This window comes from Phalangium opilio, unplaced genomic scaffold (genome assembly GCF_054372755.1).
Source record: "Phalangium opilio isolate 3A_F unplaced genomic scaffold, DU_Popi_V2 ptg000031l_1, whole genome shotgun sequence".
In the NCBI taxonomy this organism is placed as follows: domain Eukaryota; kingdom Metazoa; phylum Arthropoda; class Arachnida; order Opiliones; family Phalangiidae; genus Phalangium; species Phalangium opilio.
Genome location: NW_028324158.1, coordinates 14,608,991 through 14,635,113, shown reverse-complemented (window position 1 = coordinate 14,635,113; position 26,123 = coordinate 14,608,991). Strand labels below are relative to the sequence as shown.

General features: G+C 39.1%; 4 protein-coding genes across 5 annotated transcripts; 2 read left to right on the top strand and 2 right to left on the bottom strand.

Moving 5' to 3' along the window:
- The first annotated feature begins 12 nt into the window (after positions 1-12).
- Positions 13-1,854, top strand: LOC149690885 (uncharacterized). The gene is made up of 8 exons (XM_089870720.1): positions 13-122; positions 233-481; positions 701-823; positions 906-1,069; positions 1,132-1,285; positions 1,343-1,477; positions 1,539-1,605; positions 1,727-1,854. The coding sequence occupies exons 1-8, from the start codon at positions 57-59 to the stop codon at positions 1,852-1,854; spliced, it is 1,086 nt and encodes a 361-aa protein (XP_089726846.1). The 5' UTR covers positions 13-56.
- Positions 1,844-2,548, bottom strand: LOC149690884 (uncharacterized). The gene is made up of 3 exons (XM_089870787.1): positions 2,414-2,548; positions 2,243-2,331; positions 1,844-2,108 (listed from the first exon to the last, which is right to left on the bottom strand). The coding sequence occupies exons 1-3, from the start codon at positions 2,541-2,543 to the stop codon at positions 1,938-1,940; spliced, it is 390 nt and encodes a 129-aa protein (XP_089726913.1). The 5' UTR covers positions 2,544-2,548; the 3' UTR covers positions 1,844-1,937.
- A 425-nt stretch (positions 2,549-2,973) lies between these two features.
- On the top strand, positions 2,974-16,996 carry mv (lysosomal-trafficking regulator mauve). Of its 2 annotated transcripts, none has more exons than XM_089870549.1 (27): positions 2,974-3,181; positions 3,474-3,559; positions 3,725-6,116; positions 6,184-6,348; positions 6,417-6,558; positions 6,615-7,009; positions 7,080-7,896; positions 7,966-8,447; positions 8,509-8,715; positions 8,782-9,072; positions 9,143-9,395; positions 9,463-10,060; positions 10,123-10,368; positions 10,437-10,526; positions 10,595-10,782; positions 10,977-11,356; positions 11,663-11,983; positions 12,291-12,808; positions 12,876-13,131; positions 13,189-13,500; positions 14,010-14,169; positions 14,262-14,620; positions 14,695-15,070; positions 15,132-15,361; positions 15,430-15,682; positions 15,754-15,985; positions 16,663-16,996. In XM_089870549.1, exons 1-27 carry the CDS (start codon positions 3,104-3,106, stop codon positions 16,778-16,780), a joined length of 9,945 nt encoding a protein of 3,314 aa, XP_089726675.1. In that variant the 5' UTR covers positions 2,974-3,103; the 3' UTR covers positions 16,781-16,996. The 2 variants fall into 2 exon arrangements, with proteins under 2 accessions (XP_089726675.1, XP_089726674.1); XM_089870548.1 differs by having other exon boundaries at positions 10,932-11,356.
- Positions 16,997-17,032: 36 nt separating this feature from the next.
- LOC149690882 (uncharacterized) lies at positions 17,033-18,302 on the bottom strand. The gene has a single exon (XM_089870721.1). The coding sequence runs from the start codon at positions 18,300-18,302 to the stop codon at positions 17,247-17,249; it is 1,056 nt and encodes a 351-aa protein (XP_089726847.1). The 3' UTR covers positions 17,033-17,246.
- Positions 18,303-26,123: the final 7,821 nt, after the last annotated feature.

The window sequence follows — 26,123 nt, the reverse complement described above, 5'->3', positions numbered from 1 at the left end:
AATTAATTACGAAACAGATTTTAAATCGATTACGCGACGATTATCAAAAAATTTCAATGAAAACCGAAGAAACCAGGAGACTAAACGAAAAATATAAAGCCATTTATCAAGCCTTATTAGACGTAATTATTTTATATTTAATTATTTTTCAGATTATTTCAAAGACTATGGGGGGGGGAATTTTTGCCCCGAACTTCCTAAATTGATTTTAATTTATTTAAATCTGAAACAGGAAAAGCCTTTGTACGAAAAACGAATCGAAACTGCGGAAGCGGAGATTGAAATGCAAAAATGCGAAGCCATCTCCTTGAGAGTAATTCACAGGGAAGCCGAAAAGTCCAGGGGTTCCGCCGAAACTGAACTAAGAACTCTAAAGAAAATCGCCGAAGAAGCGAAACTTAGGAGACAAAAGGAAATCGCCCCTCTTAGCGAGAGAAAAAGAGATAAACCCGCTCAACAACGAAGAGATAAAGAAGAAAAGGTAAATAACATGGTTCCTACCGAACCTGGATAAGTCGGGGATTTGGAAAATAGCGGTAAAATATGGGGATAAGTCAGGGATTTAAAGTTATGTCCGAAAAAGTTTGGTATATCAAACCGGGCTTCAGGGATTTTCAACATGAAAATTTCGTCCGAACCCTGAATTAAATATAAACATTTATTTATTTATTTGTTTGTTTATTTATTTATGATTGTACAGGTATCAAATTTAAACAATGATATACATTTTTCCGGATCAACATCCGTAGTAGAAGCCATGGAGAGCAATTATATTGCCGCCTTTGAAAAACTGAAAAATGCTACAGGAAAAACAACCACAAAGGTATTATTTTCAATATTCATGTGGCGAAAGTTAAAAAACAATTAATTCGTTTTTATTTTTGATAATAATAATAATAATTAAGGAAATTGAAGAACATCTATTGAATCAGCATCAAATTCGGAAGCAGTTGGAAGAAAAAGCCAAAGATATGGAAACGAAATTAGAGGAATTAACCAAATTGAAAGATTCATTCGAAGATGAATTGGAGAGACGCGTTTTGAGTACGGAAACATCCAAAGATATTTCGTAAGTTTAATTCATAGTCATCTTAAATTTAATTAAACTATAATTATCTGTATTTAATTCAGCGATATCGAAAAAGAAATCGAATTAAAAGAAAACCAAATGAAGGAATTACAACAGGAGATATTTTCCTACAAATCTCGATTATCTTACGTTAGCCCGCTTTTAATTGACATTAGAAGCGTCGTCGAAAATATTTATAATACTTTAAATCTCGAAGTAAATTGCAAAAATATATAACTAAGATAATCGGTTAATTTTAATTTATTTAATTAGGATGACAGCGATCGCCTCGTTAATGGAATATCAACTTTGGAAATTATCAATCACTGTCAGGAGAAACTGGAAAGAAGGATGAAAGAAATCGCCGATAACCAACTGACCTTGGAATTTCAACTTGACGAAGTTGACGTGGGTTTTACGTTTTAGGCCTAAACTTAAGCCTACTTTGAAAAATTAAAATTGATTATAGGAAGAAGACGAAGATTTGGGTTATTCCACGAGTAATTCTGTCGTACCACCTCGTCGGCCAATGAAAGGTAAGGAAAAATATACGAAAAAGTCTAACAATGGTATTATAGTTTTTTGGCATGAAAATTCAAATAAGGCTCAGCTTTTAGGCTTAGCGTCGGCAAAGGCTTACGGTTTAACCATTAACAGATTACAGTTCGGACGAAAGCGAAGAAGATAAACTGGTCAGTCGGGATTTATTGAAAAAACAGGCTTTGGTTTTAGCGGAAAAGAAATCGAAACAGAAAAGCACAAAAAGGCAACTGCTCAAATTATAACTCTGTATCTTTATTTATTACATCGTGATATATATATACAAGATAATTTACAGCTGATAAAAAAATCAAATAACTTTAAAGAATTAACCAATCAAAACGGGAGTTTTACTCCTACGTTTCTCCCCTAAAGCTTCCTTCACGTTTTTTATATCATCATTCAGGGCCAACTGTGTTTCCGATAAACTGGTTTTTTTCTCCTCAATATCCAGTAGGGCACTCTCTAAGTAATTGCACTTATCCAAAAACAGTTTGGCCTATAAAGAATAAAGATATCATGACTCAAAAATCAACTCTGTTTTCCTTCTAATTAATGATGATAAGAAGAAGATTGAAAACACATGTGATGTGATGTGAAACCAAAAAGAAAGATAAGTTGATAATTTCTTACCATTTCATATGTGGTAGCCGTATCTGATGTCAAATTATCCGTAATGATAGTTTCGCTAGAAATTTCATCATTTGAGAGCGATTCCCGCTCTAAAATAGATCAAAATCAGGTTGGTTCTACTTTTCATTCATTCAAATTTAGCGGCGAAACTAACACGTGACTGTACAGTACCTTTCTCGATTTTTGGCCAAGGCTTAAAAACGACATCGTCGTCACCGCTTTCCCTCAAATCTTGCAATATTTCTTCCCGACTAGGTATCGAAGGCCGCGCGGGTAACGATTGTTTCTTTTTGGTAAACATTCTATTGTTTAATAATTAAAGTTTTATCTCAATTTATCCAAAATACTCGGCTTTAATCGGTTAATCCCCTCCCCTCATTTGACAGACAGACCGTGTTCAACACAAATAGAAGCCTCTAAAGATTCACGTACGTTCTTCGCGCACGCGCCGTATAGTCACATGAGGCCCATTCGGTAATAGTTGCGTCTCTTACGTAAGAGATCACATGCTTTAATATTATCAGAGTGCGGATGACCGTGGCTCGGAGTCGAAGTGGGTCGTGGTCTCGGGAGTTGCGTTTTTCTTGCGCGAAATACGAGTGAAAGATAAGTTCAAAATGTCGTTTAACTTGTTGAACAGTTATCCTTAATCGCTATCTTATCGGAGAGTAAAAGTTTTACTCAAAATATGAGAATTAAGATAATTATTTTTACAACGAGCGTGTTTAACGGGACTTTTGCGCTAAGCCTAGGTGTGTTTTGCCCGGGTAATTTAAATAAAATGTGAACTCGTGATATACGGAATTGTGAAATCAATCGCGGTTGTTTGTTTGTGAAATACGCGAAATTTAAGGGAAAAAAATGGATACTCTAGAAGATTCCGCAGTGTTGCTTCGAATTTGGCCGTTGGTCATGTCTGAAGTCGCCGATCTTGAAAAGGTAAAAAAATCATTTAAGTTATATAACTTCGCGTGTAGTTTTTATTGCGAAATGGGCGTTGGGGGCAAATCGTGATTGGCAGTAAACGGGTTTCTTTAAGATAATTTTATAAAATATGGAGATGTTTTGAGCCCCTTCATAAAGATGCCCTGAGGCTTGGAATACTTTTCATTAATTAAAACACCTTGTAGGGTCGCTGTTGAATTTGAATTTCTAGTTTTTATACTAAGTATTTAGAAATAAGTGTTTCATTTCTTCATACTTGAATACGTGAATATAATTTGAATTATAGGAAAATCCAACAACTGCGACAAATAAATTTTTGACCAAATGTCTAACATTACTTAGCGAATGTTCTGAAATACCCGATTTACCTTTGTAAGCATTATTTATGAGATTAGAGGGGTCGGATACTTGTCAATATATTAAAAAAAATTATTTTTATCAAAATTTATTAATCATACAAATGGCAAATACCTGGCCCCCTCGTCTGGTATAATTACCTATCATACCCGTTTATTAATTACACCAATTACGAAACAGAAACGCTAGTAACGAACTATGCCGAGTCCTTTTATTCGATATAAACTCGTTACCATGGCGCCAAAGCGAAAAAGACGCGGAGGGTCAATTAGAAGATTATTTATTACGCGAACGGGGTTGGAAACTTTTACGTCTTCTTCTGCACTTGAAAGCTAAAAACCTTAGTTACGAACAAGAGCTGGCCAAGATTTTATGTTCCATTTTAAACGACCTAGTTGAACTGCCCAACGTGCGGTCCAACGTACCCTCTAAATTAACTGACCAATTATACTCGGGGAATCGAATCCAAAGCGATTGCGAAACCTTGGCCCCCTTATCGAGTTTAAACAACGCCAAATCTAAAATAACCAAAACCGAGCGACGGAAACATAATAGAAAACATAAAAGGTCGAAATATCAGGCGCAAAAATCGGAGAGCGATAACGCGGCGGCGGCCAGCGAACGTGGATCGGATTCCGAGGATGATAACCTCCCTCCTCCCAGGATTAGCGCCATCCCGCCCATTCTACCATCGCCGATAACTCACACCGCCCGTAACCCTTTCGAATATTACTCCCATCAATATATGAAATCAGAGCCCGAAGAATGCGATAATACCACGGATTTAGAAGCCGATAAAACGCGTCAACTTATCTCGAATTGGGAGGAAGATATCCCCTGGACGATATCTCCCATTGATCTTTCAAAAATCGTCATTGAATTATTAGTTATCATCTTTAATCAATACAGTCGTAATCGGTTAAGGGAGAGTCACGTTCAAAGTTTCGTCGAATCGGAAACCGAATTGTTTTATGGCCTACTTTCGCCTAATTGGAATCCGAAAGATTGGACGGATGAAGACAGAGACGCCATAAGACACTCCGTTTTGAATTTACTCTACTGCGTCTCTTCATCCTTAATATCGTGTTCCCAAAAAAATTACGAATCTTTCAAGAATACTCTGGAAATTCAGATATCTTGCGTTTTAAAATATTTGGAGGGTCACGTGTCCGCTAGTTTGGCCCGTGATACGTACTTGTCTTCGGTGTGCCTGGCCATTCAATACATGAAAAGATGCCATATTTTCGAAGAACAAAACTTTTTCTTGGATTTAATGAGACTATTCGCCGATATCAAATTTTGTAAATTAGCCAATAAGATTCTGGCCAAAGGTGACGTAGATGAGACGGGGTTGTTGCACGATTGTTTGAAGGAATACGTCAAAATGAGTCAATACGCTCTGATCAAGTTTAGGAACTTTTCCAGCAAGTTAACCGACTCCCCCGTAAGATACTTGGAGTGTCACCATCACTTGGAAATATTAGGCCGTCCATTGACCAGTTGCGCTAAAGATGAAACCCTCTGTATCGTCACGTTGTACACCAAGAATTTATTGGGGATGTTTTCCTACTTGGACGATACCCCGATTCGTTTGTCCATCCTGGACGCCCTTAGTCTCGGAGGTATTTGTTGTTGCGTCACCGCGGCTGGACTAGTTGAAGGCTTACGAACTGTCATACCGACGATGAAGAACGCGGTTTGTTACAAAACTTTACTCGTCATGGAAACCTTGATTGAAAATCTCTCGGAAGAAACGTGCCAGTATTGCGATTTGACCAGTACTTGGACCGACGAAGCCTGGTTAACCAATTACTGGTCGTTTTATAAGAATCTATTCCTGTCCATGCAATGCTCCCGATCAAACGCCATATGTCATTACCTATTGAAGTTAATCGAGAAAAAACCCGAAGAGCATAGAATCTACATTTTAAACTACATAGCGGCGCCATTATTTGAAAAGGGAAGATTAAACCACATTAATAAAACGGAGGATGAAACTTTGGAGTTCTCGTTAGTCGTCCTTTCGAAGCTTCTCGAATGTAAAATATTGGTCGATGATTTCTTGAACGTTTTCCCGACTGAACAATTCGAAAATTTACTGGATGAAAACAACTCGTTCAATCAAAGCGTCCTAGACATCTTGAAATACGTCATATTGGAAACTTCCAAGGAATTCAACCCGTCTTGTACTCGAGACGAGATCCATCCGGGGGCGGTGGCTCTTCTGAATAAAGTTCTAATTACCCGCGACGTCGATTCATTTCTCAACGCCATTGAAAAGAGAGAAACAAAGTATGAAGAATGCGTCGAAGATTTGGAGTACACTTATAAAGCCTGGGCCATTTGTAAGGAATTGCTACGGTGTGTCAGCTACCGTTCGCATTTCCTCAGTAGTCCAGTCTTGTCCGTCGTCTATAAACTCTTCCTAGAAATACTGGAACACTTTCGAAAGGAATCGAAATGCGTCAACCCCGATTCGAATTGTCCCGATATTAAAATAGTACAATTACTCGAGGCCACCTTATCGGTTTGTTTGAATTTGGTACCGTTTTACGACATATCCCGAGCGAAAGTAAGAGAGACACTTTCAAATTAATAATTAAGTAACTTCAATGGTAATAATTAATTTAATCGCGTAGCAAATTACCGAACAAGAAATACTTAAATTAACCGAACAATCTTTACACGAGTGGATTCCGGATAGTATTAAGAAGTTAAGACATTTATACGATAGTTTATTCAATTGTTTTATGGGTGAATTTCAAAGTCACTTCGCGACTGCGACCAAAAAATGGACTTTACACGTATGTTACTTAAAAACGACCTAAATTTAACAACCTTCGAAAAGTTGACGTATTCAACTTCATAATAGAGTTCGGATTTACACGTCACCGACAGCTTTCTAGCTGATTTGACCGCTAGTGAAAGCGGCGAAGATGGAATTACGACTGACGTTGTTTATAACGCCGATGTCGATACCGACGAAGATGTTGGTTTGAGACATAACTCGAAGGGTACTTTTAAACATAAAGTGGTCATTAGATCAAATTAAATTTGATTTAAATTTCAGATTGCGCTAAAGATCATAAGAAAATTATCTACCCTAGTTTGTTAAATTTAACTTTGAGACTTTTGACTGATCATATTGAGAAATTAGTAGCCATTTCCAGCGATGACGCGGTTGAGCGGTTGGAAATCGCGTTGCACGTGGTTCAGAGATTGAATGGTTTGAGTCAAAACGAGGGGCAAAGATGCGCCAGAATACTTAAACAGGAAGGGGCCCTACAAATGATTTATAGCCTACTATCCTGTTCGTCCAGTTACAAGAATTGTTCCTTAGATCCTTTGGAATTTAAACAAAGTTTGATTAAATTATGGTCCAGCGTCGTCATCAAAGCCGGTATTAATACCAGAGAATTGTTTAACTATTTAAAACTATTCAGCGGAAGTTACACCTCGATACTCGTAAGGAATTTAACCTCCATTTTCGTTAAGTTACTTACGCGTAACGAGTTTAATTTGATTTTCAAAATAGAGTCTGCTTTTGGACGGATTTTGTTCCGTTTTGGAAAATTCCAATCGCGAAGCCGCGTATTCCGTTAAGTTCCCTGTTAAATATTCGCCCATCTTGGGAAGCGAATTTAATCTGGAGAAGTTTGGGATTCAACGCGGTGGTAGTGGTCAAGGAAGCATAAATTTGGGAGAAATAGATTTCGGAATCAGCGATAACATTTCCTTGGAATTACCCTTGATCTTGTGGCACGTTTTGGGTGGACGGACATTGACGGATTGCGATAGGTTACCCGTACCACCGTGGAACGTAGTTTCGGCAATATTACCGTTAGTCCAGGATTCCGATTGGTTTCCTCGCCATAAAAACGGGTTTTCCATTTCAATGTGGATCAAAATGGACTGCCAAGCGTCCAAGGAAAGTTCACTCGACGTCCAACACATCTTATCAGTCGGCTCCGATTTTTGGTTGATGGAAATATGGTTGGATTTTCGGCACCATTCCTTCGTTATATACATAACGGAAGCTACCCGGAAGGAATACGTTTACTTCCGAAAATCCGATTTCGACGATATAATCGAATTGGAACCGAATCGGTGGCATCATTTGGTCATTTCGTATAATGAGATCGAAAATGGCAAAACGAAATGTTCGGACGCGAATATAACTCTGGTTTTGGACGGTTTCATCTCGGCCAAACCGAAACCAAAGTTTTGTTTGAATAGATCAAAGAAAAATATTAAGGCCAGTTATATTTTACTTGGACACGCTCCCGACAAGGACATCGTTACCACCAGTAACGTGAACTCCTACGAAATTGGAAATATATTTTTGTTTAAAAGTAAGTTTGGATGTTTAGCCAATCAGATTGTAGAACGAACCCCCAAGGACACCTTTCGTATATGTACAGGTTTGGTACTCGATTTGAACCATTGTTTCCTTCTGTACCATATGGGTCCGGACCAGGATAACCTAACGGAAGGTCTCCTGGACGAAAAACCCCGTAATTTCTTAAACCTCTTCACCAACCCCAATTATTTGGACAAGTTCCTCAAGTCCAATATTGACGTGACCGAAATTGAATCCAAGTCCGAAGAGTTACTTCAAACTTTAAGGGAACATTTCTTCGCCGCCTTCAACCCCAGGCAACCTCTTCATTATTTAGCCTATCCGCACGTCATGGACTTGAAGGAGATGTTTTTACCCCTGGTCAAGAGTAGCAACCCCAGTAATTTTAGGGTGATGGTCAACGATAAGAGGCCGACTCAACTCTGTCCCATTGATTTTACTTTAACCCCTTTTGCCAAATTTCACGCCAAGGAACACCAGAGTCTATTGAACAGTATAGAACATTTAGGGGGTGGAAATCTGTTCGTCTTTTTATTCGCTAAGGTAATCTAGGCTTAGGCTCTAAGGGTAAGTACGGTTTGGCCTAATTTTCGCCTACTTTTAGATGGTAGAAATGTCGGATTGCGAAGAATTCCAATCGCAATCTCTTCGACTCGTTCTTAAACTCTTAAATAAAATGTCCAAGAATCAATCGCGACCTTATTTACACACCAAACCCACGAACTTTAACCTTAGTTCGGCCAGTTTTGAGGAAATGCTCAAATTTGTATTTGAAAACCCGAAATGTTTGACCAAATCACGAATGCTGCGGGTAAGTCCATCTTTATGGGTCGTGGCTCACGTCACGGGGTGGTAACTCTCTCGGAATGGGTTGTAGGTATTGGTTAATGAGGCCCTAAGTAGTCCGATACTTAGCCCCGATAATACAAATAAAGGGGCGACTTCTAACGTAATTGCAAGATCGGACGCGGTCATCTTGCATCCGTGGATTTTAGCCGTTACCGTATCTTCCTGGAATTGTTTAGAAAAATCGGGTGATTCCCAGGACTTGATTACTTTCTATCATGCCTTGAATGTTTTGGTTAGGGATAAACATCCTTATCGAAAATTCAACGTAAAACAAATGTTAAGGGTTGATATCGTCAAAAGAATCATGTTTTTCTTGAAGGTATTTAATTAATTATTAGACTAATTTTAATTAGTAACCTTAATCGATATTAATAAAATAAAAATTGCAGGAGAAAGTTTTAGACTCGCGAACTAAGATTCCGCGGGAATTAGGAACGTCTTTATCGAATTTGACGCGAAATTTGTTGGGGGTCCCGCCCGATCGCCTACTACTCGAATACGTTTGGGGTTCCGTAATTGTCCTTCATCCTCGCGACAATTCCTTCGTTTATTACCAACCCGGAATGACATATTTCACTATGCCCATCTCCCACGTTCAATTGGCATCAAAGACGACTAACGTTAAGTCCCTCCCAAGTTCCGGTAAGTCGTCGTTAATTAACTATATTCGCTTCCGGTAATTAAGTAACAATTAGAATAAATTGGTTAGAAGGGTTAAATACGATCGAAGAAGAGAATGTCGATATTTTAAGCGATAGTGGTATCGATGACGAAGCTTTGAACACGAAAATATCGAAAATAATTAAGAACTTAAAGATTAAAGATGGGGAGAAAGTAATTGAACGGACGGAGGAGGAAGTAGAAATACAATCTTCCGCAACATCCGCGGAAGCGAATAATCAAAAAGCGAAGGAGGATGATTTTCTACCGGAAATTGAAACATTGGAAGGTGTTAATTTATTTGAACCCGAGGATGGACTCGAAGCCTTTATATGCGGAGTTTGCGACCTTCTTTACGAGTTCTTGGTGACTTTACCCGATTCGACCGTCAACGATGTCTTACCGACCTGTTTTAACTTTGAAACGACGTTGCTGTTATCCAATCATCCTCATAAAACAGTTCGATGTTCGGTTCTGAATTTATTAGGAGCGTATCTTCAAAGAATGCCCTTTGAACAAATCGACGCCTACATGAAAGAGAATGGGTTTCAACTCTTGGCCAATCAACTTCACCAATACCCCGTTAATCAAGCCATCTTGGACGCTTGCACCTTTTTGGCCTTGAGACATATTAAGGATCAACAAAAGTAAGTACCTTAATTAAGTAATTAAGTAGAATTAAGTTTAATGGCGGCGCGTTTAAATTTAGCGCGACACCGGAAGAATTCGGTCTTAATACTTCCTTCGATTTACTTCCGGAGCAAATTCATTCTTCCATAACTTTATTAGGCGTTTTAATTAATTCCGCGGAAGATTTAGCGCTATCCCATAATACCTTAGGACTTTTAACGCAAACTGTTCAAATTGTACGCGGAGTGACGTGTGTTTTGGTTGAAAATGGACTTATCGAAGTTATTTGTAGCTTTATCGTTAAAGCCACTCATAAAACTAACGGGTAAGTACTAAGTTTATATAACATTTTAAATTTTACTTACTTTTAATTGGTCGCGTCATTCTTCGTAGTCAAACGGGCGTAGTTGGTGTTTTCGAGCTTGATATCATAGTTGAGGACGTGTTAAAACTAATTAAATTGATTGGGAAACAATTAGTCATGTAATTATCATTAGTTTTAATTATAATTCGAGGTCTAAAATTAATGGATTATTTAACTTAATTAAAAGATCGTCAAAAACGTTGGAAAACGCGTGTAATCTCTTAAACAACTCGATCACGCAGTTAATGATAAGTTACGTCCATTCCTTGGAACAATGCGGACCCGAAGCGACATGCGTCAAAATATTTCGTGACGCAGTTTGCTCTCTAATATCCGAGTCCCTTTTAAGCATGGAACATAGTTTAGAATCAGTCGGTGAGCGTACATATATTTACTTCCATTTCATTTCATTTACCATTTCATGGAATTATGGTTCTTCCTGTTTGTTCGTTCGTTCGTTGTTTCCTTTTTTTCCTTAATGTCCGCACCATGCACTCTAATTGGGGTCGAATGTTTATAAAAAGATGTTGGCGCTCTGAGTTTTCCTCTGATGATGAATCCTTATACAGGAAGGATTCTTTCCCGAACTGAACTGAGTCACGTGTCCTCCATCGCTAATATCCCCGTCTTCGAACCTCACGGGAGTTCGTCCTTTATGACGGCCCGATGGGACGCTTCCCGTAGAAGTAAGTCCTTCTCCGGTAATTTATCGACGGCCTTGGATAATATCACCCCGGCCGAGATTTTGGAAAAGTATTGTCAGTTGGTGGCGGTGGCCAATGACTTCTTAATCCATCGCGAACCCAATTGCGTCATATCCGACGTCGAGTTGGATTTTTCTACAAAGTTATTAACCGGGATGTTGGACGAACTCGAAGGTAACTTGGCCACGAGTGGCGAGTCAAAGTTCTTCAGGAAAGTCTCCGTTTTGAAAGATACCAGCTCCGAGGTTCGTTAACGAGAGTTTTTAATGTCTTCGCGGTAATTAGCCTTATTTATTGCTGATCAGCGCCACCTACCCATAGCGGGGACTTTGAGAACTACTGTAATCAGCAAGCCAATCAGATGTCGCTAAAATCTGGTGACGTCACTGACGGGCACTCTCGGGGGTCTGACCAAAAATGACGTCACCAGATTTTAGCGACATCTGGTTGGCTTGACGATTACAGTAGTTCTCAAAGTCGCCGCTATGGGTAGGTGGCGCTGATCAGGAATAAGGCTCATTAATTAATTAATTAGGGGATACGTTTTATAGCTGAGTAAATTATTACTTTGGCTTCTTTCGCCGTATTCCTCCATTAATAAACGTTTGGAAGTGGTGGATTTATTAGTGGGGAGATGGAAACACGAGGAGATTATCGGCGCCGTTTTGAGACACATGACGCAACACGTCTCTCAGCAGTTTTTAGCCTTCCTTTACGACTTGTTGTACCATTTGGAACGCCGGGACAATGCCGATGGTACGGAAGCGCGAGCCAATCCATCTTTCTGTCAGAATATTTATCAGCTGATCGAGGACGTCATCAAATGGTATGGACGCTCCATGAGCATCATGGACAATGAAATCATTGAAAAGGTCGGTACCAACTGGTCATCGTGGCCTACTTGTATAAATTAGCCTTATTCCTGATCAGCGCCATCTACCCATAGCGGTGACTTTGAGAACTACTGTAAGCGGCAAGCCAATCAGATGTCGCTAAAATCTGGTGACGTCATTTTTGGTAAGACCCGAGAGTGCCAGTCAGTGACGTCACCAAATTTTAGCGACATCTGATTGGCTTGCCGCTTACAGTAGTTCTCGAAGTCGCCGCTATGGGTAGGTGGCGCTGATCAGGAATAAGGCTAATTGTGGAATTTATTTGTACTAATCGCGTTAATTGTAGGCCATTCATATTTGGTACGAAAGTACTTACCGCGATCGGTGTTTATGGCACGCCAAGATTCGTATCAACGCCCGACGTTTGCAACACGATTACTCGCAATTGGAAAAAGTATTGGCGTCAAACGCCATCGAAGTGACGTCGAAAGCCGTCAGTCATCAATACGCGCAAAGAAAGAGCTTCATGGCGGATATGAAACATTCCTTGGGTCGTAAAATGGAAGCCGAAAAGTGTTGGCATTACATGTTGGAACGTTTAACCCACGAAATGTCCATTTGGCACGATGCCTCCAGTTACCCCGTTTCCTGGCAACTGGACCCGACCGAAGGTCCGCAAAGGATCAGAAGAAGGTTGCAAAGATGTCAACTTAAAATAGACGCCAGATTTTTCTCTCCGGACGCTCAAAGACATCTGGAAATCGGAGAACGTCCTCAACCTTTGGCGTATCTCTTTGACGAAGCCAATTCCACGTCGGGAACAGCGGCCCTGATTGAAAGATTGCATAGCGATGAAAGAATTATGTAAGTTTAGTTAATTATAATAGTTAGCGACTCGGGGCTGCAATTTTGGTGATTTACTGGTCTCCAGATATCACTGCACTTGTATGGTGATAACACCGGCGTTGGAAATTAATGGGGAAATACTTGTCGGGGAGAAATGCATTCATTTCGTGGGGGAAAAGAATCATCAGCCTTTCAACGGGTTAGGGTCTCATCCCGCTCAAGTTTGGCCCTTTGAAGACATTCAAGAAGTGCAATTCCGGAGGTTTCAACTGAAGGATAGCGCCTTGGAAATATTCTTGACCAGCGGACATACTCATCTTGTCGCCTTTCCATCTCCCAGGGTAATTAATTAATTGTTCCTTTAGCTTATTAACTTAGCTTAACGTTTCCTAATTAAGGCTCGGGACGATTTTTGGCAACAACTCTTGACGAATTCCATCCCGAATATGGTTTCCCCCGATCAGTTATCCAATTTTACTGAAAAGTGGCGTCAAAGACATCTAACCAACTTTGAATACTTGACGCATTTGAATAAGTTAGCCGGGCGATCCTTCAATGATTTGATGCAGTATCCCGTCTTTCCTTTCGTCCTATCGAAATACACCCAAGAGGAATTGGATTTAAGTGACCCGACGTCTTATCGCGATTTGTCAAGACCAATGGCCATACAAGATGCCAATAAGGAACAACGATACGTTGATCTCTATAATGTAAGTGACTGGGTACAATAAGGATTGGGGAATTGGGGTCTTTTTGGCCTATTGTGGGGAATTGAGGTCTTTTTGACCTATTGTTAGGAATTGAGGTGTTTTTGGCCTATTGTGGGGAATTGAGGTGTTTTTGGCCTATTGTGGGGAATTGAGGTCTTTTTGACCTATTGTTAGGAATTGAGGTGTTTTTGGCCTATTGTGGGGAATTGAGGTGTTTTTGGCCTATTGTGGGGAATTGAGGTGTTTTTGGCCTATTGTGGGGAATTGAGGTGTTTTTGGCCTATTGTGGGGAATTGAGGTGTTTTTGGCCTATTGTGGGGAATTGAGGTGTTTTTGGCCTATTGTGGGGAATTGAGGTGTTTTTGGCCTATTGTGGGGAATTGAGGTGTTTTTGGCCTATTGTGGGGAATTGAGGTGTTTTTGGCCTATTGTGGGGAATTGAGGTGTTTTTGGCCTATTGTGGGGAATTAACGCCGCTAACTTTTGGCCTATTACTTGAACCCTTTTAGGTTTTAAAAAACGATCACGCGCGTTCTAAGGGATCCAATGATATGTTGATGCCAACTCAGGGACCGTATCATTTCGGATCTCATTATAGTAACAGTGGAACTGTTCTCCATTTCTTAGTCCGTATGCCACCCTTCACTCAAATGTTTCTAACCTACCAAGGTCAGTCAGTTAGTTACGTTAGTTTTTTATCAGTTCTTTTCGGTCGCAACTTTGTTTGTAAAGTTGGCCTAATTTTGACTGCGCGCGCGCAGATAAAAACTTTGACATTCCCGATCGAACATTCCATTCCATTCACACTTCATGGCGTTTGGCCAGCGGCGATTCCTCCACCGATTTTAAGGAATTGATTCCCGAATTCTTTTTCCTTCCCGAGTTTCTAATTAACGGCGAAGATTTTAATTTTGGCGTCAGACAATCGGGGGAGAGAGTGAATGACGTCATTCTTCCTCCTTGGTGCGGAAAAGACGCGAGAAAGTTCATTTTAATCCATCGACAAGCCCTTGAGAGTGAGCATGTCCGATCTAATATTAATAAATGGATCGATTTAGTCTTTGGATTCAAACAAACGGGGAAAGCCGCCGTCGACGCCGTTAATGTCTTTCATCCCGCTGTAAGTTAATTAAATTAAACTTAACTTTAATTAAATTAAATTGAAATGAATCAATTTAATCTAACTTTCTTTAGACTTATTACGGCGTTGACGTCAGCCATATTGATGACGCGTTAACGAAGAACGCGATTTTAACGATGATCCGAACATTCGGTCAAATGCCTAAACAATTATTCCAATGGCCACATCCGTCTTGTACTTCCGGAACGTTTCCTTTCTTATCCCCGAAACAGGAACTGACCACTATAACTTGTCCCAATGTGGTTTTGAAAGAGGTCAAGGGTCTAAAATGGGGGAACTTTGTGGGATCTCCGACTGGACCAATACCTTTACCTATTTTAAATGGACCTCAACGCGGACCAATCGGAGGTTTAGTTCCGATTTTGACTAATGACGTGTATGGAATCGCGCCCAATTCGTGTTTGCTACTTTCCTATAGTAAAGAGAAAGGTAATTAATTAATCTATTTTTGCGTGTTTAATTTAATGGCGATTAATTTAATGATATGCAGGTGTTTTAAACACAATCTTCGTGACGGCGGCGTCCTTAATTACTTGGGGACATATTGACGGCGTCGTTCGAATTAAATTAAAAAGGGACTCGTCCCCCATGCCTCTTTTGGCCAATAAAGCCAGCGATCCCGTGACGCTTTGCGCCACAATTCCCGATTGCAATTTGCTCTTTGTTGGACGCAATTCGGGCGTGATTGATGTACATTCCTTGGATATTCAATCGGGACAAGTACGTCGTTCCATTCATTTTAATTTTAATTAACCATTAACCATTAACCCGGCCGTTATTGTTTAAAGAATACGGTGGTTCAAAAAGGGCCTTCCATTACCCTTTTGGGTCATCGCGGCAAAATCACTAGTCTTTGCGTCAGTAAAGCCTTCAACGTCGTGGCCAGCGGCGGAGAAGACGGGACCCTTATACTTTGGGACCTGAATAACACGAATTACATTCGTTCCTGGAGCCCCGCCCCCAATCAAGGGATTAATAACCCAATTACTCAAATATCTATTAGCGAGACTCTGGGTGATGTTGCTTGCGTGTCCATAATTGGTAAGAAAGATTAATGATTCATTTGTTTGAGTTACTTAATATTTAATTTTGTTTCGGTGTTGGTATTTCAGGCGCCACTTCTCAATGTTGCTTATCGGTTCATACTTTAAACGGTGTTTTTGTTGGAAGCGTTAATCTGGCGACGCACGTCACTGCCTTGTGTTATAGTTCAGCTCCCGAAGGTTTATCCGTTAACGTTATTGCCACGGGATCGGCCAATGGCGTCGTCACGTTATATAGTAGTTGGAATTTGGAGTTTGTCAGGGAGTTGCGACAAGAAGCCTTTACAATGCCAATTAGTTGGTAAGTTTATTGGTTTTTTCATTTCTTGCAATCCATGCACTTGTCCAATCACAATCACGTCAGTTTTTGCACTTTTAAAATCGCAATTACTTCCGTTTTTGATCTTCTCCAATCACAATCACGTCCGGTTTTCTACCTCGCCCTTATCCAATCACAATCACGTCCGGTTTTCTACCTCGCACTTAATCAGAATTACTTCCGTTTTTTCCCTTATCCAATCAGAATTACTTCCGTTTTTTCCCTTATCCAATCAGAATTACTTCCGTTTTTTCCCTTATCCAATCACAATTACTTCCGTTTTTTCCCTTATCCAATCACAATTACTTCCGTTTTTTCCCTTATCCAATCACAATTACTTCCGTTTTTTCCCTTATCCAATCACAATCACGTCCGGTTTTCCATCTAACCCTTATCCAATCAGAATTACTTCCGTTTTTGCGCTTATCCAATTTGTCCAATCACAATCACGTCCGGTCCCCCCCCCCCTTACCGTTATCCAATCAGAATCACGTCCGTTTTTTCCCTTATCCAATCACAATCACGTCCGGCTTTCCCCCTAACCCTTACCCAATCAGAATTACTTCCGTTTTTGCCCTTATCCAATCACAATCAAGTTACCATTTGCAAATCATATCACGAACTTGATTGTAATCTAAAGAAAGCAATCTAAATTCTAGCCTTTGTTACTCGGCTGACAACCAATACTTGTACGTTTCGTACACGGATGGTCCCGTCTTATTCTACCATAAAAATGGAAGGACAAGTAGATCACCCAGATTTTTAACTGTCTTCTAAAGAAAACAAACAAACAAACAAACAAACAACGATTAGATACTTCGCTCATCTAAATTAATTAACTGAAAAGTGCAAAAGTTATAACAAAAAATATATTAAAGCTGCGTATTTTAAGAAACTGTTAACGTAAAGTAAAACTTACAAAAATCTCTATTCTAATATTAATGTTTTTGAATGTGATAAAAGGGTTTTGTTTTTTGTTTTTTATACAACAAAGTTGTTTTTTTTTGAAACTAAATGAAATGGATCAAATTGTGGGTAAAAAAAAAACAATTGTTTTTTGCGTTTTTATTACACAGTTTGTTTATACATAACATATTTAAATGGAGAGAAAAAACAATACATGGAAATTTATGATTCATGGTCGAAAAAACAACAAATTGAAATTCATGAAAAAAAAACAAAAAAACAAAATTAAAGGTAAGAATGAATGGTAAGATTTAAAAAAAAAAAAAGCATTTTTGGTTCAAGTATAAACTTCAATTGGGTTCAAAACGCGTCTCCTGCATAAAGGACACGTAGAACGATGTTCAAAAAGTCTATTACTGCATTCCACACAAAGGCACATGTGTTTGCACGGTAGGAGAACGACACTTTTAGGCTCAGTTTGGCAGATAATACATTGACTTTGTTCTATTTGGCGTTCTAATTCTTGACGTAACGCTTTAACATTCTCCACCTTGTCTTGTTCATTCTGCTTTGAACTATGACTATTAGGCAACATTGCGGGCTTTCTTACCATTCTTTTCGGTTTCATTCTTCGACAAAGTACAACCAAAACTGACCACACGCGACTTAGATACCATCTTATATTTATACAGAATCTTAAAAATAATGGTGGGAACTTAATTAAACCGCTAGAATGGCATTTAAATAACCCGTACATTATGCCAGCAATGATTAAACCTATATAGGCGTCGGAAGGTACTTGTGCAATAGTATAGGCAAGGAAATTCGCAATTGCTATTGTTATATTGCCAATTCCGAGTGCTATAGAGGTGAAGAATGATGAAATCCCGTTCCCAATGTATACTAAGGCTGATTTAAGGGTTGAACAGAGCAGGATAATTGAATAGGGAAACATTTGTAATAAAAGGACTAGGGAACGTAAGGCCAGACATAAAACATCGTATAAAAGTACAAAAAATGCTTCAAATGTCAGTACAATCGATGTCAGAATAGTTTTAACAAATACATGAATGTCTCGAGTTATTTCTTTGATGTCATTTACTGTTTCAATGAGTAATTCATGGATATATTCGATTGTTTCTTCTAATAAATGAAGGGTTAGTGTTAAACCAGAGAAAATGTCGCATAGGAAGGCGTGGAAGTCTTCTAACGCAGCTAGGATAGCGCTACCGAGCAAACTGACAATAAGGCACAGTTTAGAGATGATTGATGACACTATTTTGAGAAGAAACGAGACTAGGAAGTAATTGAAGTCGAGGATTACGTGGAAACACTTGAATAATAAGTTGAAAGTGAAGATGACACCGTCAGCTAGTTCGGTTAGCGAATCCATTTGCCTCAAACAATCTAACGATGCCCCCTGGGCTGGTTCACTTATCAGTCACTTTTGAAGGCTAAGCCTTGGCTCAAAACCACAATTACATCACAAAATATTCCGACTACATAAATAGAACGATAAATGTAAGTTAAATTAATCATTTAACTCGAGTAAAGCCACTTACCATTAACTACCGACCTCAAATTACATTTTAATTGTTAGTAAAGACTCCCACTAAGCTCAAAACATCGTTAATATTCAAAGTTCGGATTAATAAGCAGGCGACGTTTACTTTCAGCCAATCAGAGACGGACGAGGCTGGAAATATTCCCGAATCCCGATATAAACCAAGGACGAAAGGAACACACAAATTTTGAAAATCAGTCTAAGATTTTGAGTCATATCTTTGCTCTTTGTTGTTTAATTTTAATCAACGTGCTGTCAAAAATTACGCAACGTATAATTACAATGTGATCGAAGATTAATCGAAGATAATGAAAGAAAATTAAAACCAAGGTAAGAAATAAACTCGAAATTAAGTAAATAATAAACTAGGGTACATTTTACGGTATCTATTTCGAAATCGCGCTAATTAATTTGAAGATCCATTTAGATTTAAGCTTGGCTTCCTATCTTCATAATATATGAGCAATTAAATGGGCCTCGGTTGTTGTTTCGCGAGTTAATAATGCAAGTTTTAATGCGCGTATTAATGTTATTTGATATGAAATTCGCATTTTAAAAGTTCCAGATAATAATTTGATAAACAATTTCTAGTCGTTTTTGTTGCAAAGAAAGAATTAAGTGGTATGGACTTAAGCCTTGCTAGAACAAAACATTTTCGTCAATTTAGACTAAATTTATGCATTTTAATTCTATTAAAACTTAAGAATGGTTTTTTAATAAGCAAAATTTGTAAGCCTAATAGCCCAATAGAGGTTTCTGGCTTGAATTGTGTAATTAATTTTGGTCCGGAAGCCAAAAACCACTGTGAAATAGACGTTAATAAAAATAGGTTCAAAGGCGAGAGGTGACGTCACGTGATGAAGTTCGACAACGGGAAGGGAGGGGGGAGGATGTACAGTTGGACGAAAATGTGCCTTCTGCGCAACTGGTGACTCATTTCAATGTTTTAAAAGTAGGCTTAACATTTTCAAGCATTGGTAGAAGCCGTATTAGTCAATTAAGCAATTTCAATCAATTTAAATCGGTTTTAATTGCAAATATTTGTCGAATCACTTTATAATAGTTAGATTAACTGATTATGAATAGAAATAGAGCAAAATTAGGCGATTATTTTCGGATATTTAGAAATATTTTTGGAATAAAAATAATTATTCCAATCTAACATTACATTAAGCATTTAAGAAAGCTTTTTGTCGCGATTAAATGTTGAATATCGTAAATAATAGTTAGATAAACTAATTCTGAATAGAAATTTAGTTTAATAAGGTAGTTATTTTCAGATAATTAGAAATATTTTGGCATTTAAAATAATTTTTCAACTTAAAATTTATTATTTATTTACAGTGATGGAAATTTTGGAAATGAAAGCTAAATCAACATGAAATAAGGGATGCTGGATGAAATTAGATCATCTACTGGACAGGACAAGTATTTTGTATCATCTCAACCAACTCCTTCAGATCAACTACGTGGACAATTTGGAGTCAGACTGTTCAACATGTAATAAGCCAAGGCTTAACGTGGACACCCCTTCATAGACGAAGCTTACAATATCCCAAGTTCAACACTTCAAGAGGACGATGGCTCATCATAACGGTAGGAAAACTCTCTTTTTGCATGGGGATGGGGTTCTTAAGACTTAGACTTTCATAATAGTGATCAGTTTAAACCTTTGCTGAAATTTTAAGAGGGAAGGGTAGTCAGAACTATGAAATACGAAACATTTTCATCTCTTAGAATAGGAATACATACAGCTAACATTTTTTTAGAACTTGACCTCCCAAAGGTTTCAAATTTCAACTTTTACGCGTTTTTTTATCAAACCGCAACACGTAGTAGTCAAGTTGAGACTTAGTTTCAAATATCACAGCGTTAAAAATGCACCTATTTTATAGTCTACGTGTTTCCAATTCCTCCTACCATCACGTATTTGAATCTCCAAGCAAAAATATATAGAAAAATCCCAGGAGATTTAAACCTTAAAAAATGATATCTGATAACGCGCGCCTCCATCTTCTTTACCTTTACCATTCACTTTACGTCAATCTCCAAAAACCAAGGCTTAAAATAAGTCTTTGGGAAGGCGAAGTGAACTTTTTTTCGTGATTATTAGGCCTATTCTCAATTTTAAGTTGGAAAGTTTCTGCTGATAACATCGAGGTATAGTAGCTAGGATGGTCATCAGTTTGACCTTGGGAGGGCAGGTTGGACTATCGACTTCCGAGTCCCATGTTGGCGTAACTGTTTGGCCATCCAAGTTACAACTTTGTTAGTCTGTCAGAACCTCGCGCGTGCATGTCTTCCATCAAAATTGTCCATGGCCATCTGGCTTACTTGGAACATATGGTCATGGTGAGAACTCGACCTTTCACCTTTTCGTCTGGATAGCCTTTATAGAAAAAAAAGGATGATTTATCGGCAACTTAAAACTGAGCTCCCTCTGCCCCCCCCCCTAACCCTCCGCACTAGGGCCCACTTCTTGTAACCTCCCCCTTTTCTATCCACGAGTGTTTTCGCTCGCTACGGTATGGTTTCCGCAAAGTTTTAAAAGAGGGAGGTGGTTGGGGTGGGGGTGGAAATACCAGGGGACGAATTCGGGGCATCTCTTTCTCTCTTTGCTCTTGAGCCTCTCCATCCCCGCGTCGTTTCTGTAAAAATGTTGTAAGCCTTTAAAAGCTGTACGAAGGAAGGTACCTTGGGGGGGGGGGGTACCCCTGACTGAGATTTTCAGCTTAGCTTCTGAAAATCATTTTTTTCTTTCTCCCTCCCTCTTTCTTCACTTTTCTGGCAAGGGGAGGGGAGATTTACAACATGAGTATACCAGTCTAAAATCTAAAGAAAGAAACACTTTAGGCTAGAGAGATTTTTTAAAAAAAAATGGTGGGTGCTTTACAGGGACGTAGTTTCGAGTTTTATTGGTTTTATTTATTGAGATTTAATATATATTAATTAAAGAAATATTATTATATAGACAAAATATCAGTCTAGCAATATTTGTACGTAAAACATTGGGAATATTCCATTATTTCTCCAACGATTTTATAGAATCTTTAGAAGCCTAACTTGAGACGATGTTTAAGAACCTTTAGAGAAATTCGAAACCTTAAACTCTACTACAGATAAAATTCAGAACACTAAGTACTTAGAAAGACCTAATTTTTTGAAAATATATTCTTTTTTCTTTGACAAAGAACTCTAACAATAAATATTAAGGGCTTGAGATAGTTTATGGTTCACCTGCTTTTTAGCTGGAACCACTTCTTCACAACGTTATTATTATCTTTAGTAAGAAGGTGTAGAGGTACGGGGTGACCGAGTCCTACTCCTAACTATCTCGAAGAAAGAAGTATGTCCTCCTAGAACTAGCTTGGGATGCCCGGGTCTCCTCAATAAAGATGGTGTCATTAGAAAGAGCAGGGGGCATTAAGGTGTCATTTTTCATTCCTAGATGATGGTAAAGAACATTCTCTCTCTCTTTTTCTCTCTCTTTCTTGCAAAAGTCTTTTTCCCCTTTATTTTCAATTTTTTTTAACTCCTTCATCTGGGATTGAAGATTGAACTCTCGGGTTAGATGCCGGGGAGAAGGGATGTTAGCAGTAAGTAGGGTAGGGTAGAGGGGCGCACAAAAACGACCTTTTAAGTTTATTTCTAAAGTCATTTTCTTTTGTTAGATTGATTTTCAATTGAACACTTCTCCTCTAAATCTCGGGGTTCATTCGTAAAGTACTTAAAGGGGGATTTGCGGTACTCGGGAGATGGGGTTGTCTATGAAGATGAAATACATTTTTACTTAAAAATTAATTCGTTTGGGCTAATTTTTAGTTACGAAAATATTTTAATAAGTTTGAAAAAAATTATTTAAAGCAAAACCGAGAGAGAGCCATTGCCAAAATCCACCAAGTTTTTTTCCCCGTAATTAAATTAACCCACGCACCGTAATTAATCAAAAATTATAATTCAAAATTTTTCTTCTCGTTTCAAAACAATCTCTCTAAGCTTTTAACTTAAGTTTCGTCTAAAGTTCCGAGAAATTTTCCTCACGGGTACTTTTATCTTTATTCAAACTAGCGTTAATAACGCGGCTTACTTATTTGATCAAAGTTCAAAGGGGGGTCGTCGGGCCTTGCTCCGTTTTAACGTTTGATACGAGCCAAAAGTTTGGTTTAGGGATATCTCAGTAGGGCCAGGACACCAGAGAAAAGCTCTCGGACTCTAAGACCGTCGCTATGACGGCTTAGAAAATAGTATATTCGCTAAGCCTCGCCTCGCCTCTCCTCTTTCGCGCCGCGCCTTAGTCACATCTTTCGTGGACGAATCTACCCACACGTCCTTTCGTGTTTGCCTAGCCTGTTGTTGATGGATCGTTCCTGGACTCTATTCTCTTAGCGCCTTGATAATATCCACCGCTTTCTTAATTTCTGTCCCGTATTATTTTTTTACTAAAGCGCTAAGACAGTATAAGATGGTCAAACTGTAGAGTTAAACATTACACTCTTTCGTAAAGTTAACGAAGTTTCATTTGCGCCTTAGGTAGGGAGGGTATAATTATCGCGGTTATTAATGGATGGCCCCCCTAAATAATAACGAACTCAAAACCGGGAGTTGGATAAATATTTGGTGATTATATTCCCTTAATTTAGGCAACCAATTTGAAGTATAGAAGGGGTTAAATTTGCAATGTATATTTTGTGATTGTTCCCTCATCATCAATGTTATAAACGCTTTGGGTTTCTATGGTTTCCTTCCCAGAATCCTCCAGCCCCGTTTGGTTTTCCCCCTCAAACACGCTTCGTCGATGGGATCAGATGTATAGCGAGCCAGCGAGTTAGGGCTTCCCAGTTTCAAACGCGTCTAATGCTTTAGTGTTCGATGTTCGCACCTTTTCCAAGTACGCCTCCTCCCGGGCATCTCTCTCCCCCTCTCCCCTCCCGTTCCCAGTTCTCTGGTAAAGTACCTAGGACCGTTAAAGCCTCTTGTGAGCTATAGGTGAGCGCTTCTCTCCATCCTCTATAGTTCCCCTACTGCATGGAGGATCTCTCTCCCATCATCTTCTGTCTAAAGCCAGTGAGGCGCCATTAATCAGCGTCAACCACGCGCACGAGGGCGTCACCGTCTGTGGCCGTCACTTAACATCTTTGTAGAAATACCTTTGGCCCCTTCTCCTCCACCCAACTCTCTCTCAAATGCCTCTAACACTCTTTCTCTACCCATTTTCACATCCTGTACCATCCTAGCATTATGACAAAAAATAACCCATAAGGACAATGTTACGTAGGGTTTTAGCTCATCTATTTCTTGCCTTTCTAACGATGCGAAATAGTTGGGGTTACGAAAATCGGGGCCCTGGGTATTAACCAAAGTATTCCGAAACGTCCTCTCCTTAGCATGGGCTTCTCCCTGAACTTGGGTGTGCGGCAGTGAAAACATTTCTACAGGCGTTCTATGGGAATCTAATGTTATAGTTTGCCCCTATATGGTGACTTTCCTGTTAATCAGTTTCTAAAGTAGTTCAAATCGATGTGCCCGTGAATTATATTTTTGTCTATCACATCTATAGGATTTTTTCTTTACGAACAATGGGTGTTCCACTCCTCTTTCTCTCTCTATTCCGGGAAGGAGAACTTCCTTAAGGAGTTTTTTATTTAAAATTTCTCTCGACTCCTCCCATGACGCATTGATGTTTTATCAAAAAATTTCTACCATTTTCCAATGCGCCAAGATTTATTTTTTTTACTTCATTATTTCTCCATCTGTTCTCCGTTTGGTTTTGAAAGATCATTGTTTATTACTTATTTTGCACTCTTTGCCAATTTGGCTCCAATCCAAAAGGGTTACGACCACGCGCCTAGGCTGTCTAAATCGGCCGCTATAAAATATTTGATTGAGGAACACCAATTTTAAGAGCAGTTTAATTGGGGGGAGGGGGAGAAAGGTACGGCTCCCGATTTTAATAATTAATTTATTACAAATTACACCCTATTTAAAGGTTTTGGTTTTACAATAAATGATTTTAATGTCGATATATGGCTTACGTTGTGGACCATTACATACTCGTTAAGGAGAGCTAGGGTTCTATAAAGGAGCGTTTATCTTGGAAATTTCGAGGCTACGGACCATCAAGGCTTGGGAAATTACTTTTAATTCGGAAAGAAAATTTAATTTAGCGTAATGATAAAAATCTTGCTCCGTCGTTATAAATGCGAACTCGACCTCTGTTAGGATTTGTGAAGGGAAGATTTCGTATCGGATAAAATATAAAGCGTAGAGAGTTTACAAAGAGAGAGAGAGAGAGAGAGAGAGAGAGAGAGAGAGAGAGAGAGAGAGAGAGAGAGAGAGAGAGAGAGAGGCGACGTTACGTTACTCGTTTCTACGATGATGACTTTCCGTGGGAGGGACGAAATAATAGAGTCAACTTACTTGCTAAAGAATGACTTTCAGAAGGCTGCTGATACACTCCACCCTCTTTACTTACTTTGCATCGTTTTCTAGGCATCAATTAGAGAACTGGCTCGTGGGAGGGTTTGGGGAGAACGCTGTGGTCGATAATAGAGACACTGTAACGGTTCAATTCTTTGTCTAGAACTTTCTAGACTATTACTTCCACCTCGTGGCTTAAGAAAAACCCCGAAAAAATCCAGTTAAGTCAGGAGGCGGGGCGATTGTTTTTATTTTATTTGCTACGGAATTGTTTTCCAGGAAGTTCTTAGCTCAGGTCATATTCGGACAGACTAATCATCTACTTACTTACCAAAGTTCAAATTGAACAACTTAAAGAAACTTTGTCAATAGATCTCCTTTATTTCGGAATAGTGGTTCAGCGGTCGAGGTGTATTTGTTGTATAGGGACTATAGTAGCCGGGGTCGTATCGTATTTTGGCGCGAGCCGGGAAATATTTGGGGAAGCTGTATGTTGACAGCGAATGACGGACGAGCGAGATAGCGGGCACCGAGTGGCCCAGCTACAAATCATCAGAAGCCCTTCGAGAATGGGCCGGGGTAACCCCCTCCCCTCCCTCAAAAGTTGGGGGTCCCTTCTTCCATACTGCTAAATCCCCCTGTCCTCCTTGTCCCTCGTGAGAACTGCCTGGAACTCTAGAGAATTTGAGAGGAAGAAAGAGGGAAGGGTTTAGAAGCGTCAGGAAATATATATTTAAAACGAATTTAAAACCACAAATCTTGAAACCTTCTGGACCGAGTTTTCTACACTCACTCGACTTTTCCCTCGTAAAGATTCGAAGTTGATTAACCCTAAGTTATTAGTTACAGGGAAAACCATTGACCGGTATTCTTCAGGGCCGGTGGACCCTTGTAGATATGACCTGGCACTCTTCCTTAATGTTAAATAAAAAAAAACTCACTTTTTAGGGTTAGCGTCCCATAGAAAAAGCATTATATTTTTCATATTTTTATGGGAATAGCTTAAGTAACTTTATCGTATGCGAGCCGAAGTTATTTTATTCTTTATACTTCGAGTTGGTTAACTTTTATTTTAATAACAGCCTAGAGAGAGCTTGTATTCTCGAAAAGGATTTGTAACCAAGTGCTTTGGAATTTTTAAAATTTAACTTTTAATGTATCGTTTAGCCGCCGTTTTTCTCTGTTGCCCCCCCTCTTCTCCCCCACCCCCTATCTCGCTCCCCGAACTCTTGG

Bases quoted from the DNA above. Each gene is read 5' to 3' on its own strand.
- LOC149690885 (XM_089870720.1), top strand. From the start codon at position 57: ATGAAAACCGAAGAAACCAGGAGACTAAACGAAAAATATAAAGCCATT. The intron at 123-232 runs GTAATTATTTTA...AATCTGAAACAG, and splicing joins TTTATCAAGCCTTATTAGAC to GAAAAGCCTTTGTACGAAAA. The intron at 1,606-1,726 runs GTAAGGAAAAAT...AACCATTAACAG, and splicing joins ACCTCGTCGGCCAATGAAAG to ATTACAGTTCGGACGAAAGC.
- LOC149690884 (XM_089870787.1), bottom strand. From the start codon at position 2,543: ATGTTTACCAAAAAGAAACAATCGTTACCCGCGCGGCCTTCGATACCT. The intron at 2,332-2,413 runs GTACTGTACAGT...GATCTATTTTAG, and splicing joins TTGGCCAAAAATCGAGAAAG to AGCGGGAATCGCTCTCAAAT. The intron at 2,109-2,242 runs GTAAGAAATTAT...TATTCTTTATAG, and splicing joins CGGCTACCACATATGAAATG to GCCAAACTGTTTTTGGATAA.
- mv (XM_089870548.1), top strand. From the start codon at position 3,104: ATGGATACTCTAGAAGATTCCGCAGTGTTGCTTCGAATTTGGCCGTTG. The intron at 3,182-3,473 runs GTAAAAAAATCA...TTTGAATTATAG, and splicing joins AAGTCGCCGATCTTGAAAAG to GAAAATCCAACAACTGCGAC. The intron at 10,369-10,436 runs GTAAGTACTAAG...CATTCTTCGTAG, and splicing joins GCCACTCATAAAACTAACGG to TCAAACGGGCGTAGTTGGTG.
- LOC149690882 (XM_089870721.1), bottom strand. From the start codon at position 18,302: ATGGATTCGCTAACCGAACTAGCTGACGGTGTCATCTTCACTTTCAAC.